The following is a 15,600-nucleotide window of genomic DNA, read 5'->3' on the forward strand; positions in this document are numbered from 1 at the left end:
CACATTAATGTCTCATTTCACAATATTTTTAGACTACAATTCTTGATTTTTAAAAAAGCTTTAACACTCTATCAACATACTTACAGGTGTTGTTTTTCTATTGTAGAAACACCCTGTATTTTACATCAATGTTGAGTGTAAATTTACAGTGTGGATTATTTCCTTGGATTAAATTGGTGATGGGAACGGTTTTGCTTTTCTTTGCTTTAGGCTGGAACTCATCGGGAAGAAAGTGTCAGCCTCAACAGCAACCATTCAGTCCTGCCCAGTACAGTGTCTGCTCAGAGCACAGAACTAAATCATAAAACACAAGAAAATTACAGAGGTAATTGTACTGTACTATTCAGTGGTAAATTAGGTTTTTTAATAATCCAGGGACAAGAAGGCTATAGATCTAGGTAAATATGCATAAATACGTAGATAAGACGGATGATGCACGTAATTTGTGACATATGACTTAATTTCTATTGATTACCAATTTCACCAAGCTCTGGATTCTTACAGGAATTCAGGTATAACCCTGTTTCATGCCACTCCCTGATCCAAATTCCATGTGAGACCTCACATCACAGCCACCATTCTTCCAGCTGAAGTGAACTGGCTAGAACTCCTTTGCAGCGCTTGGTTGCCATTTGTAAATCAGCCAGACGAGTCTGACACATGTGATTTTTATAATACACAACAAGCCTGTATTTCAACACATGACCAATAAAGACAAAAAGCCTTAAACTGCTGTGGAGAGGCTGCCTCAATTCTTAGCTTGGAAAGTAGGCCATTTAAAGAAGGCAATTCGTGCACCAGCATGCCTGCACTGTTTGGGGTTTGCATTTCGTACTTAATGTGCAGGATTCGCTTACTGCACTAAATATATCTGTTTATATTGAGCTCAAAAGCATCATGTAGATCCGGTCCTGCCCTCTTTATTCTGTCAGCTCTGCTTGTTAGATTGCAAATAGTTGTGCTGTGACTAGCTCTGATACAAGAGTCTTGATCAATAACTGCTTACATTCTTTTCCACTGTTTTTGCACCATCAGCTCTATCACTAACCGCTGATGTATACTTCTACCTCTGCAGGAAGCTGCCTTAATCCTAACCCAAGCTTTTGCATGCTGATGTATGCGTTCACCAAACCTCTAAATTGTATGCCAAATAATACTCCTGAAATGCAATCCAGTATTCTCTATCAGATGTCTTGTGTCATTGTATTCCCTAGGAAACATTTTTCACTAAATACTAAATAATCTTCCCAGAGCCACACACTGATGCATAACAGTGGATAGAACTGATTTGTTCAGTACTGTAAATCATTTCCGTTTATAATTAGAGTGCTGATATGTGAAAGCTCTAGGCACTTGCCTGTAGCTTAAATATACAAAACTCAGATTAAAGCATGATAGTGAAACCGGATCAACCCCGAATGAACATAAATCTACCAGCCGTTCCTCTGAATATAGGAAAGTAAAAATTCATCAGCCACCTGCAAGCATCTCAACCCTTCCCAAAAGCCAGAGTAAGTAAATGATCTTGCAACATGCTCTGAAGGTCCACAAGTTTAGGCTACTTTTGAGCAAGAGGTTGGGGAGTGAATTCCAAAATCAAGGGTTCTTCAGAGAAAATGATACAGTAACAGTTGAAGTTGGTACATCTTACCTTAAGAGTTAAAAACAAACAGTAGTGAATTTGGTCAAATTCAGAGACATAATCACAAACTTATGAAATATTTTTGTCAAACTTTACCAATTATACTATCGAATTAGTTTTGTCTAATAAATTCCAAAGAGTGTATTTATCTGAGGTTAATGGTTCTCTTCCATGAGAGAGCTCATGTGCCTTGTTAGTAAGGTAGATCAAAAGGTTACAGTGTTACTGCCAGATATGCATGACAGCCACTCCTTTTGATTGCTACCTTCTCCCCAACACAATAGTCAAGTACAGTATGTCCCTGAACCCTTCTCATATCCATGCTGCCACTGCTCAGTTCCTCTCACTGACCTAGCCCACCTCCTTCTTCTCCACTCGCCTACAGTCCTCTTCCACCCTCACTCCTTGCCTATCCCTGTCTCACCTTCCTTACCATGCAACCTCACACCCTAACCTCCAGGCCTCTCCAAAGCTTGCCCCACCCCACTTTCTCTGTCTTAATAAACAACAAGGTGGAAACTCGCTTGCGATTCACTTATAAAATATTTTCCAGCATGAAGGGGGGCTGTTCTCCTGACTATAATTTATACTGAGCTGTGTTTGTTTGCAGCATTGTCAGGTGGCTTGCAGAGCCAGTCTGTGGCCATAGGTCCAGCAGAAATCAAGTCAGAACATAAGGAGAAGGATGAAAATATACACGAACCTCCCTCATCTGATGACATGAAATCAGATGATGAATCCTCCCAAAAGGATATTAAAGTTTCATCTAGAGGAAGAACGAGGTATGATCTTGGTATGCCAGCAAAGGACTCTACTCTGCTTCTTTTTAAAGCACAGGCTGTTTTGCATATTGTGTCCTTACCAATAGCAGCGAGAGCTTGTAAACCATTGGTAACTTTAGATTCAGTCTCAAAGCTTCCTTTTTGTCCTATATTAATAAGCTTGTGTTTTAAAATGTTGACTTTATGTGCATATATCAATAGGCAGAACATGGTATTTTTACACATTGGCATTTTAATAATGCACAGAGGAATCAGCAGAAGATTTTGAAATCTTATTTTTACACAGTTTTAAAGTTAATCGTAGTCCTCTCTACAGTGTGCAGCTATATAGTTATCACAATTTGGAGTGGAGTGATAAAGAAGTCCTTAGCTGCAAAACTTCCACTAGATCTGCAATGGATGATAAAAAAGGGAAAGTTTTTGAAAACTGCACAAATAAATGTTTAATAGGAAAGAATCATATTTTTCATAAATGTATGAATTTATTAAGTTGAAAATTATTTGTATGATTTTTGAATGCAGTTGAGATGTTGGAAAGCGTCAAAATCTATTACAGATGCTTTATGCATCCCTGAAATGATGGTTGGGAAACTCTGAATTTGGGAAGTCCACCAACCAATGAGTAGGCAGCAAGTTTGTTATATGTACCATTGCTTCGCCAAGGGTGCAGTGTATTCCTACATTATTCTTGGAAATAGTGTGCTATGTATGGGCACTGTACATATGATTTTTACTTAATTCAGTATGAACTAGCTACGTAAAAGCCAATGAGATGCATATTTTCAGGGAAATCTGAAGGTGGCAAGAATGGCAGCAGCAATATATATATTTGTATCAGTTTGCTTGTGTATATGTGCCAATTTGAAATCATCACTTTTCTTTTTCAGATGAGACCATTTATATGCTTTCACAGTTAAATGGATATACGAGCATAAAACGAGTCAAATAGGAATTCTGATCTAACATGGATATTTTAGCCATGACATTTGCCAGACACACTTGTGATGTTTATACCTGTTGTTAAAATGGATCCTGACCTCCAAAATATCTATCAAACTTTTATTTTCCCTGGGGTTTTTTTCAGCAGTACTAATGAAGATGAAGACTTAAACCCAGAACAGAAGATAGAAAGAGAGAAAGAGAGGAGAATGGCAAATAACGCTAGAGAACGCTTGCGTGTACGAGATATTAATGAGGCATTTAAAGAACTTGGCCGTATGTGTCAGCTTCACCTGAAGAGTGAAAAACCACAAACAAAACTGCTTATTCTTCACCAGGCTGTGGCAGTCATCCTCAGTCTAGAGCAACAAGTCAGAGGTTAGTAGGCTACCAGCACTGTGCTGTAACAGCTAGAGGGTTGTTTTACTCATGTAACAGTTTGCAGTCCCCTTTACTGCATGCATCATGTTTTTCATTTGCATTTTTTCTTCTAACATACACAGCAACTAACCAGATGTACAATTTATTAGAAACATATTTGCCTTCATGTAAAAATGTTAACATACTTTGGGAAAAGCAAGGGAATGTTCAAAATAAAATAGGTTTAGGATCCTTTGATCCTGTGTTTGCTCCTTTGCAATTAGCCATCTCTCATTATGCATCCAGAGTAGACTCATTAAGGAAAAGATTGAGGAATGTCCTGCTTTGATTTGCAACATATGCTCATTTAACAGTATGGAAATTTTAGCAAAAAGAAAAGGTCTGTAATTTAAGGTTAGTCCTACACATTTCTATAAGAGGCAAGTAAGTTTGATTGGATTTAATTAAGTTTAAATTACAGTATATATTACTATGAGTAATGGTGTAGCTACTTATTGCATATTTTATACAAGAAAATATAAAAAAAATTAATTCCATAATTTATTTTTCACATGTCCTCCTTTCCTTTGTCTTTCACAATTCACGTGTTTTTTTTTAAAAAAGGAAATAACATGCACTACAAGGAGGCGAGAAAATGAGGAGTTCTTTGTAAATTGATGTGACTTTAAGGAAAACAACTAGAGAAACATACTTGCTTTTCTTTTACTTCTGTCTCTGCAATGTACATTTTTCTTAATTCTTATCAACAAATACACATCTGTGGCATCCTTTAGATGCCGCTTCTAGAGGTCATGTTGAAAAATAAACATAGTCCTTGATAACACTTCCATTCTCCTATGTTAATGGAGCTACTGTTGACCTTAATGTCTAAGCTCCTTTTACATTTATGTCAAAGAAATGATGAAACAGACATCTGAGCCACCTGTCTCCCTTGTGAGGTTGATGCCTAAGAGAATTGGGTGAGCGTTCTCATTTTTTCTCCCTTTGGGCTGGCTGAACAACTGTCCTTTATTGTATTTCTCATCGGATGCATTTCCAATCTGAGTGTAAATGTCTTGCAGGTGTGGACGATGTCAACATTCGTGTTTGCTTAGCGTGTCATCTCTCTAAAGGACAGTGTATTCTGCAGCTTATATTGGCAACTTACACCTCATTTTTACTTTCACCTTCAGTGGTATTTTGCATGGTATATCAAAACAATCACTGAAAGAATATGTGTTAGAAGTGACAGCGTGAATAATGACACTGAGCATAAGTACTTTGTGTCAAACATTTGACATCTTACTTTTAGGCATAGTTTTGTTGATACAGCTTTTAATGGAATTAAGTTCCCTTCAGAGAACACTGGATGAACAGTTATTATGGCGAGGCAATAGTGTCTCTAGAATTAAGGTTGCAGCCAGCTTTCAATATGAAGTCCCGTTTCAGCCCCTTTGCAACTTTGGCTTGGAAAATCATTATATTTTCTATGAAGGCAACAGAGATTATTTCTATATACAATTTTTTGAGCTATAGGTCAATTTAAAATTAGGGTGACCAGACAGCAAGTGTGAAAAATCAGAATGGGGGTGGAGGGGTAATAGGATCCTGTATAAGAAAAAGACCCAAAAATCAGGACTGTCCCTGTAAAATCAGGACATCTGGTCACCCTTTTAAAATTAAAACTACACTGTTTTGAAACTCTGAGTTTGGCCTAATATATTTTTATCTCCCAGCAGCTAAATAATAGTTTGCCATTACCCCTCAAAGCTTCCGCTTAGGTGAGCCTCCTTGAAACTCACAGACCAGCTATATTTCTAGAAAAAAAAGGGTTGTACTTAAGCAAAGTTGTTAACAAATTTTGCTCTCAACAATTTGGGGCCCGATCCTGCTCATTGTTGCTCTTGGGAGATTTTTGCCGAAGCAGAATAGACACCATGTGTGCACACTGCCCGCAACTGTCACATTTTTAATTATAAATAACAAGAGGGTATTTCTGTAGCTGATAGTCATCAGAGTTCTTCAAGTAGCTCAAGTGGTAGAGTCAGTAAGTATGGAGCAAGGTGATAAGGGTTCCAGTGCTGGGTCTGCAGGTTGGCATATTATTAAATGGTTGTAATTTCTTCAATTGTATCCTTGGTTCTACCCAAAAAAAACAAAACAAAAACAAAAAAAACCCTGACTTTTTTATTATTACTCAAGACCCCAAAGAGAGACAGGGAAATCCTCACATTTCAGATTTTTGGTTAAATTTCATTGACAACTAAAATATTATCTGAAAATGTTAATTAAATTCGGTAGTGGTCTGACATTTAAAATTACTCTTTTTTTTTTTTAAGTGACTGCATCTAATAATTCTGTGTCCCTTTGTCTGTCCAATGGGATTGTATTATACCACAAAATTTAAAACATCTAGGTTTTTTAAAATTTTATTTTGGCTCATGGAAGAGGCAGTTTTCAAGAACAGGAAAAGTAACATGTTTAAAAAATAGCCATGATTTAAAAACTAGACCAAGTTCTCTGTCATTGAAGCTTATTCCGAAAAAACATGACAAGCGAGAATATTTTTGCCAGGTACAAACCAGCAAAGGCTGACATTCTAAAGAGAAAGGAAATATAGTAAAATTACTCGTCACCCATCCAAACATTCTCCTGGCTTAGCGGAAGTGTGCCCAGGCCCATTTTGCAGAGATAGTAAGTAAGGAGCTGAGTATGACTTGCCAAAGTTACGTGGGAAGTTTTGTGGGGAGGAATACATTGCTGTCACCTAACAATGCTAACAGGCTTCTGAAAACTGAGTGGCCCACTGTGGGTAGTTTGAGGACTATGCAAAGAGGATGAGGAGCACCACTACAGCCAATTCAACTGCCTTTGCTCTACGTGTTGCTGAGGGCCAGCAAAAAGGCAGTATAACATGGTTATTGTCCAGCAAGTTGAATGATGTCATCCTCACTGCCCTGACTTCAGCACAGGGGCAAAATCTCATTGGTTTGCGTTTAAGGAAATTGAAAACTCCAAAGTGCATTTTCTTTGGTTTCCAGTTTAGCAAATTTCTGTGGTAACAAAGGGTCACATTTTCAAAGGTGTTGAGGCACCTCAAAATAGATTGGTGCCCATTGGAATTTTCAAAAGCACGTAGGTGGTTAAGTCCTATTAAAATGAATAGGCACTTTTGAAAATTCAATTTGGCACTTGTCTGAATCTTCAGCAGCCTAAATATCTTCAAAAATCAGAAACAGAAGCTGTGCAAAATGGATAGATTTCTTCAGTACCATGGCCTATTGTGAATATGCTAAATGCCCACTCTTGGTAGCAGTGCATAGGATGTTAAGGGCTGTTTTCTCTCCTGTGACAGAGAGGAACCTAAACCCCAAAGCAGCCTGCCTTAAGAGAAGGGAAGAAGAAAAAGTTTCTGCCGTATCGGCAGAGCCACCAACACCACACCCAGGAAGCCACACTGGGCTTAGTGAAACTACCAACCCTATGGGTCATATGTGAACACCAGCCAGGTACGTCTCTTCTTCATGTTCATCAGTTTGGGGAGAGGGTCCCATCAATGCACTGGAATGGCTGTAACTCGATTTACTGACTGAAGTTTGAAAGCCAACAAAAACACAATTTGTGTGATTATTCTGAGTAATTGGAGCTACCAGTGGACATTAGCCTCTTCATTAAAGTGCACTAAGCACTCCTATACATCTGAGCCATGAGTAAGAATATTCAGATGTGGGTTAGTTATAAACTAAAGAACCAGGAATTTTAGGTAGCTTTTTATTTGCCTACAGATATATCCTCCTGGGTCAGGTGGCCTTCATAGTGTGACCTCAGAGGAACTACTCATGACTAGGCTAGATAAGCCAAAAATAATAGAGATTAATTGTGCATACTCCAGAGGTATAAATATCTCACTTGTTTAATTATCAATTCATTATTTCCTGTGGCTGATTCACACAGCAACTCAAATAGTCAGAAGGGGCTTTTCATTTCAAATAGAAGAGGATTGGTATTTGGCTTGAGGCCAGTCATTTAAATCATACCACTTGTCTGACAGGCATTACTTGACTGTTTGTCTTTGCAATCTGCATTAGACATCTTCAATAAAATCCTACTTTATGTGGCTACAATTTCAGCTTTTTGTGAATACACACACGAAAAACCAATGTTTGTATTGTCTCATGTAGCCAGGTGGTTACTATATCATTCATTTGAAAGCTCCAGTTGATGATCCCATACTGGGATAGCAGTCTGTTTTTCAACAGAATTGGTAAAAAATAATGAAAAGCTGCTTTTGACCCTGCAAATTCCTTTTAGAATTCTTTAAAGAAGTATTTTCCTGGCCACTTGGGCTCATCAAAGCTATTATGCCCATGGTCAGGCTCCAGTGCCTTTATTTTCACTTATATTTTACAAAGACAAGAGATTAGATTTTGGATGCATCGTCCATGGATTTAGTATCATAGCTTCTATTAACTTTGGTCAAAGTTGTGTGGCAAATCCTTCTGCAGCATCCTCTGAGAGACCTTCCAAAACATCAAGGTGGCACTGAAATTGAACCTTGTTAGATATTTCTGGTGATATTTTTCCCATTGCCATAGCAATCCCAGTCAGCTCCTTCCTCTGTAAACTAGATTGAAGAAATGTTCTTTTTTCTACCTCAAAGCATAAAAAGCCTACTGAGATCCTCTAATTTTTGTTTCATTTCACACCACTACAATAGGCCCCTTCTAATTTGCCAAAAGACAGTCCTGTCAAATCAACACGGTGGATTTTCACGCCACGATAAGAATTGAATTTCTCTGCATGCTTTTACAAAGAACATGTAGCAAGAAGTACCATGATGTCGTTAAACTTTTAAGTAATTACCCTATTAGGGTAACAAAATCTGAACATTGATGAAAAAGATTGTACTGATTAGTTACATATAACAGCATGCACCTTTAAGTATGCGAATTAGAATATGAATAATCATTTGTATAACTTAGGAAAAGATGAGCTTCTGCAGAAAATGTCCAATTCTTAGATGAAAATTGTTAAACATGTAGTCTTGGTAAAGACAAATTTAAACAATTGTTTGGTTTTTTTAGACCTGAAAATTGAGTGTTGCAAATATTTACTCCCCCCCCCCCCCTACCACCTCCTAAACAATATATAAAATCATGATTTTCCAGACAGAGGGAAATGTTCAGTGCCATTCTGAAAAAGAGTAGGCTATTAACAGTTTTTCCCACATCAGTTTCTTTAGTTGGTTGTAGTTCTTTCATTTTTGCTAGGTTGAGACATTTATTTTTAAAATAACACAAAGCGTATGACAAAGTGGTCATGTACTTCTAAACCATACTGGATTGTTAAGAATTGTTCCATTCCATTCCATTGTAGGGTTTTGTTCTAAAGGTGAAGCTCTCCTTTGAGTTGAGGAAAAAATAAGTTAGTTTTGGTTTCTCTATATAATCAGTGGTATCTTGCTGCTGATACCTCAAGATTTTAATAGCTTTTCAGTTGCCTAGATAAAATAGATTTAGTGGTTTCAGTCCAATTCCTGGTAGACAGGTTTCCACATTATAAGAATTACCATCCTGACCAACATCGTAGTTGGCAGTCTCAGCTGAGAAGTCCATGCTGGAATGGGCATGGAGACTGAGCTATCTTGTCAACCTCACCAAAAAATGTTTTTCCCAGGCCATCTTCATGGCACATCAGTGGAGTTGGATATTTTTGCACTGTTTGCTGGATGTGCTTGAGGGACACAGAAGTGCAGTAATTTGGTACATTTCATTTGCACTAAATTCACTGAAAAAAGACCTGAAGAAGAGTTCTATGTAAACTCGAATGCTTGTCTCTTTCACCACCAGAAGTTGGTTCAAAAGAAGATTTCACCTCACCGAGTGTCTCTCTCTAATATGCTGGGACCGACATAGCTGCAACAACACTGCACATATGATATAGCTACAGTCTATATAATAGTGTTGTTAATTTTTCATTAATTGTTTTACTAATACAATTTTTCTCCTATTTCCATGCCAGAATTCCAGAATTATCGGTAGGATATATAGAAGGTGACCTTTCTTCACAAGGACACAGACAACTAACATTATATGAAGACACAAATCTGACAGGAGAAAACACTTGAAGCAAGAAACCCAAATGCAATCTTATGATCAAAGCTACTGGTCAACACCTGCATCAGAAGTGAAGATACAAAGATCTTCAGATAGAATTTCAGCCCATGAAATACTCTGAACATATCATTCTGTTGCAAGCAGTGTGTCGCTTCTGCACAATCAGAGACTGTTGTGATCTCTCCACTCATCGTGGAAGTTGCCTTGTGCCTAAACTGAATTGACAAATGCATTGTAACTACAAATTTTATTTATTGTTATGGAACTGTAAAGGTCTACATATAAAGGGAAAAGTTAACATGTTGAAAGCTGATAGAATTTCAGCTGATGCCAGCATTTGTTAAAGCTGTTCACATTCAGAGAACAAAGCCGTGACAACCGTTGACCCTTAGCATTCCCAGCATACCTATTAGTGTCTTAAAAAAGGAAGGGAAAAGTCTTTTGTTGTCCTTTCTACTCCTTTTGCCATATGACTAGTGTTTTCCATGCAATAGGAAAATATTCCTTGGCATAGCTTTTTTTTTTTTTTTTTGGTCTCTGGTAATCTGAACAGTTATGGTCATCGTCCGCTTCCATACTGAGCTCCATACTTCAACCCATTCGAAGGTACAGTGAAGACCGCAGACAGGAGCACTACTGTGACCATGCCATTTCTTGGATTTAAAAAGTGGTATTTTTTCCCCTCAGACTTTCCTCAAATAAATATTTTTATTTCTAATTATAAACCAAACCTTTTTAGGCTTCTAGGCTTCATAGTAAAGCTTGTAACGTGAAGTGTAAATTGGGTGGGGAGAATCTACTTTGTTAGAATTGCTTTGTTTTCCAAGCAGTAAGTACTACATATAGTACATGTAAAGTGTTAGCTGTACGTAAGCACAAAATGCATTAAAATACAAAGGAGACTTTTCGGGCTGTAATTATGGTGAACAGTAAAATCCTAAATTCACCATGGCAGATAGTGTGATGAACTAAACACAGCTGTGGTGGGCTAATTACATAATGGGAGATAAGAGCAATGGTCACCAATCTTTTTCCTTATTGTATACATTAATTATCTTGTCATTTTTGTATGGCTTGTCAGTGGAGAAGAATTCAGTGTGATTCAATCAGTTGCAAACAAACTGCCCCCTCCCAAGCCATATTAGCATTAAATCATTAAATGTTGCTCCACCAGAACAGTGTCCATAAGTATTCCTTTGTCACTAATGTGTTGATTGTTAAAATCCCTCTGAACTTCCATGGAAACTGTCTTCCACTGCAATGACCATGGGGGAAAACTATCAAGCCAAGGTTGTCTTAGCTATTGTTTGCCACCAGTAAAATGGGCAATACGCAATCAGCTCACACACAAAAAAGGAACAAAACAGTTAATCATTTTAAATAATTTCAATTAATTTAAAAGAACAAAAAAAAAGACTTAAAACAGACTAATGAATTTAAAATCACGTTTTGGATGATTCCTAACAAACCAGTTGTTTGTGAAATTAGTGATTTCATTCTATTACTTTAATTAATTTGAATATATCATCAGATAATATCTGACTATATCTGTGGCCTTGTTCTTCATTTCAGTGTTTATCAGCTAAACAAATTTGTTGCTTATGACGTGTGAAAGTGATCACGTGCCACTGCCAGGCCTTTTTCCTTCTAAGCTTGTCGTCTTTTTGGCTATATTAGACTTTGCAGTATGCCCAGAAGCTTTCCTTCATAAAATAGAAAGAAAAATACATTTGGCTTATTTTTCACTGTAGCTAGTCTTTTATACAATAATCTTGTAAGAAAATTTCTTGAATTCTAAATATTACTCTTTCTAGATTTTTGAAATCGAAAAAGTTTTCAGTAAAAAGTTTCTTACTTTATTTTACTATATTAGGTAGTAAAAATGTAGGGTTATTTACCATAACATGTTCATTAATATCAGAAATTTACAATAGCATTGTAAGACCATAGTAGGGTTCTAGCATACCGTGTAGTACCTATGGAGTATTGTAAGAGCTAATTGTCCGAGATGAATTGCTTCTCATCTTGTTCTCCAGTTTCCATTGTTGGTTTATTGCAGATTTGTACCCTGTGTCAAATTTCAAGGTATTGCTGATAAAACCTTTTCAACCAGCAGCAAGAAGTTCAAAAATTTTTCTGTCAATGTAACAGAAAACACTATGTATATAACATTTATGTAGCAATAAATGTGCCATCTTTTTTAACATGGTAAATCAGTGAGTTTTTAAAATTTCTCTTTAATCAGAGATTGTGTTGCTTGGAAACCCTGTGGCACAACAGCTTCCCTGTTTACTCCAGTAAAAATCAAACAGATTTTCAAGGCATGCAGCTTAAATTGCAGGCACAAAATGGGTATGTGCAACCCCCCCCCCCCCATTGATTTTAGTAGGACCAACAGCCAAGCAGTACTGGCAGCCCCCAAAAGGTGTGTGCGCATATGCAAACAGCAAGTTGGTAGTTGCAGTTGCTACTGCGTTGCATATAGTTTGCACCCCACACCTTCATTCCTCCTGTTTACAAATTCAGTAGGAAATATTTCACCTGCCCTTCAAAGGTTAGCATGTTATCAAGCTCCAAGCCCTTCCTGTGTGTTGATCAGATTCATGGGTGCCTGAGTTACTTTCAGATTGACTGGCACATCCATTCAAGATCTGTGAAAGAGACGTGCACAGGTGAGGCTTAAAAATTTTCCCAGCTTTTTTCCCATTATTACAAACGAAAAAGGAATCGGGCATCAACTATGCATAAATAAATTATCACAGTGAAGTCTATTTACAGTTTGTAATCTGCAGTTTGTTTAAAACCAAATACTTTAAGTGGTAGCACAATTAAATTTTGGTCTCCTAACACCTTAAATAATGTTTTTTACATTTTATTTGTCTTGTGGCCTAAAATAAGAATAATAGTCCCAGAAAGAAAAGTAGAAGAAAAAGAAAAATTAAGAGATTACAAAATGCCAGGGGATTGGCGGGCTGTCCTACTCATTTTTCATTTAAATGTCAGTGTATTCATTCTCAGTCTTTAGAGCTACTACTTACAATGCAGCTTTCAACTCATCCTGTATCTTTCGCTATATAATGTTAAAGTATCTTGAAAATAATTGTACTAACTAAGGCCTAGTCTGCACCAGAATAGGTTTGCTATTGTAGCAAACCCTCCTATTGTAGATGCTGCGTATGCTTTTGTCAGTATAACTTATACTGCTTCTTAGAGCAAAATAACCTATGGCAAAAGCATTTCTATGCTGGTATTAACTGCATCTACCTGTAGGTTTTTGCCTGTAAAGACACAGTACGTCAGTTCTGCTTATTAACAACCCCTCACTTGCCGCAAAAAGTTACTATTATCTGGCAGTTGCTAATAAGTAGAAGGCAGGTTTGTGAGGCAGCAGCCAGGGAAGGAAGCACTGGGATGTGTCTTCCCTGGTTGCAGCCCTGCAAACCTGTGGGCAGGGCAGCAGCAGGGAGCGGGGCTGCAGTCTAGATGCTGGGGCTTTGGTAGATACAGGGAGTGGTGGTGCTGGGGCCACGATCTACACTGTACCTATGCCTGCACTCTCCAGGGGTTGGGGCTCAGCACATCCCAACACTTCCTTCGCTGTGCACAGTCCCCCAGGAGAGCACAGGGAGAGGTACTGTGCAGATCCAGCATATGGACTGCAGCCCCTCTCCCTGCTAGTGCTTGGCCCACAGCACCTGTGTGGGCCCTGTGTGCAATCAGGTGTGCTGGGCTGCAGCCCCCAGAAGAAGTACTGGGACATGGGACATGCCGAGCTGCAGCCTCGCAAACCTGCCTGTAGAGGGTGCTTGGCATGTCCCAGCGCTTCCTTCTGCAGACCTGCCTGCAAGTGGGTGGCATCTTTCTTCTAAAAACAAAGTTGCCAATAAGCAGCATGCCATTGCTCAATATCAGGATTGCAACTACGTGGAATCTACTGTATTTTGTAAACATAACATATATATATATATATATATATATATATATCACTCCCCAACTGACATTATTATACTGGCAAACGTTTCTAGTGTAGACCTGGCCTAATACTGTATAGGAGGCTCGATCTACCATGCAGGTAAAACCAGCCTATGCATGTGGGGGGAAATGAATACTTTTGCCATCTATTTTTGCCATCACATAGCATAACATTGCAGTTGTAACCTTTTTTCTTAGCCCTCAAGGACTGTGAGATTGATCTTTCTGATGCTTTCTTCAGCACAGACCATGTTTCTATCCCAATACCTTTTTTCTTACCCTGGTAATAATTCTAAATTCAGCCTTTTAGCTCTACTTTCTTCTCAGACAAACACCTGCCCTGTCCCACCTCTGAATGTCAGAAAATGACAAACTGACAGCTGTGTGAGGAGTTGAAAACAATACATTTCTTTAAACGTCTCTCCCTTTCTTCACCCTCCTTTTCTGTTTCTACCATACCTCTGGCCTGTTTCTATCAACTTTCTCTCGCCCCGATCTTCCTTTCGTCTCTTTTCACTGATACACTCCCTTCTTTCTTGATTTTTCTTTAAAAATGTAATTAGTTTGGATGTTGGTCTGGCCACTGAGGGGAAGAGATGCATGCTGGGCTGTCTCTGTTAAACAAAATCCTATTAGTGATCTCTGAGCATCTGAAACATTGTGGGTAAGGTTTTCTGTCATTCCAAAATGGGGAAAGGCCAAAAACATAGAAACCTGATTTTGCTCTTCTCCCATCATGAAGCAGAAACTGTTGGACCCTCCTCTTCTCAGACTCTCATAAGAAAAATAGTCTGGCTATCCATGAGGCCATTACAGAGCAGAATAAGAGATGTAACTGAGCCTGCAAAAGAAATTCCAGGTACTGGGTAATATAGTTGGCTCTTGAATCTGTAACATCACCACTTAGCACTTACATAACACATTTCAGCGTTTTATGAAGGAGGGAAACAATTTTGTCCCCATTTTACAGCTTGGGAAATTAAGGCGATTGCTACACACACCTTATAGAAAACCTTAGCCATGGTGCTTCCAGTGCTACCAGGGTTGGGGGAGGGTGTTGTACTGTTTTAACTCGACCAGGACTGTTATAGTACACTGTCCCCCTGTGCGGATGCAGTTACATCCATGGAAAGGTGCTACCTACTGATATAAGCTTATTCCCCTCCCATAAAGGAGTGAGCTATATTGATACAAGGCTCTTTTATACCAATATAACTGCATCCAAGGTAGGGATTGTACTAGTACAACTATTTTGTTTAGCAGGGTCAGGGAGAGGAAACACATGCTTACCCAAAATACTCATACCAGTTTAAGAAAAATAAATAAACCAACTGTTTAGACCAGGCCTTAGGCAGAGATTGTGTGACTTTTTCCAAGTTGTCAGTGAGTTATTGGCAGAGCTGGGAATAAAATTTCTTCTGATTCTGTCTGGTCTCCTATCCACAAGCCCACACTGGTTCCACAGACTTTAAAGTAACAACTGTTGATGATAACTAATGAGAGATGAGCGATATGAAGATGAAATGGGCACAGAAAAAGCTAGACAGAATGGCAGCCAAGATCAAACCAATTGGAAATGCTGAGGGCTATGGCTGGCCACAGAGAACAAAACTTCCAGAAAAATCAGGTCAGTGCTAAAGTTCAAATGTTGAGAATTTCAGGTGACAATTCAAAGAACAGAGCTTCTGAAAAGAAGAATTTCAAAATGGCTCGGTCTCGCTTTCAAGGAAGAACCAGTGCATCTTTAATGCTGCTACCTAAATGCCACATAAAGGGAATGAAATGCAAG

The 15,600-nt window shown here is 38.3% G+C and overlaps 1 protein-coding gene and 1 long non-coding RNA gene across 44 annotated transcripts in view; one reads left to right on the forward strand and one right to left on the reverse strand.

Moving 5' to 3' along the window:
* The window catches only part of TCF12 (transcription factor 12), a 304,994-nt gene extending 292,951 nt beyond the window's left edge, over positions 1-12,043 (forward strand). For 16 of the 21 annotated variants that reach the window (XM_005309393.5, XM_065559476.1, XM_065559479.1 and 13 more), the window contains 5 exons: positions 211-325; positions 2,253-2,424; positions 3,509-3,741; positions 7,079-7,232; positions 9,745-12,043. In XM_005309393.5, coding sequence (XP_005309450.1) covers positions 211-325; positions 2,253-2,424; positions 3,509-3,741; positions 7,079-7,221 — 663 coding nt within the window. In that variant the 3' untranslated portion in view covers positions 7,222-7,232; positions 9,745-12,043. The remainder of the gene's footprint in view (positions 1-210; positions 326-2,252; positions 2,425-3,508; positions 3,742-7,078; positions 7,233-9,744) is intronic. The other 5 variants (XM_042853875.2, XM_042853876.2, XM_042853881.2 and 2 more) reach the window with 1 other exon arrangement.
* Positions 10,529-15,600, reverse strand: part of LOC101947176 (uncharacterized) — a 73,719-nt gene continuing 68,647 nt past the window's right edge. For 17 of the 23 annotated variants that reach the window (XR_010591036.1, XR_508232.4, XR_010591038.1 and 14 more), the window contains 4 exons: positions 14,526-14,652; positions 14,271-14,425; positions 12,381-12,490; positions 10,529-11,975 (listed from right to left, as the gene is read on the reverse strand). This is a non-coding gene — a long non-coding RNA (uncharacterized LOC101947176). The remainder of the gene's footprint in view (positions 11,976-12,380; positions 12,491-14,270; positions 14,426-14,525; positions 14,653-15,600) is intronic. The other 6 variants (XR_010591037.1, XR_010591029.1, XR_010591027.1 and 3 more) reach the window with 5 other exon arrangements.

Source organism: Chrysemys picta, chromosome 10 (assembly GCF_011386835.1).
Source record: "Chrysemys picta bellii isolate R12L10 chromosome 10, ASM1138683v2, whole genome shotgun sequence".
In the NCBI taxonomy this organism is placed as follows: domain Eukaryota; kingdom Metazoa; phylum Chordata; order Testudines; family Emydidae; genus Chrysemys; species Chrysemys picta.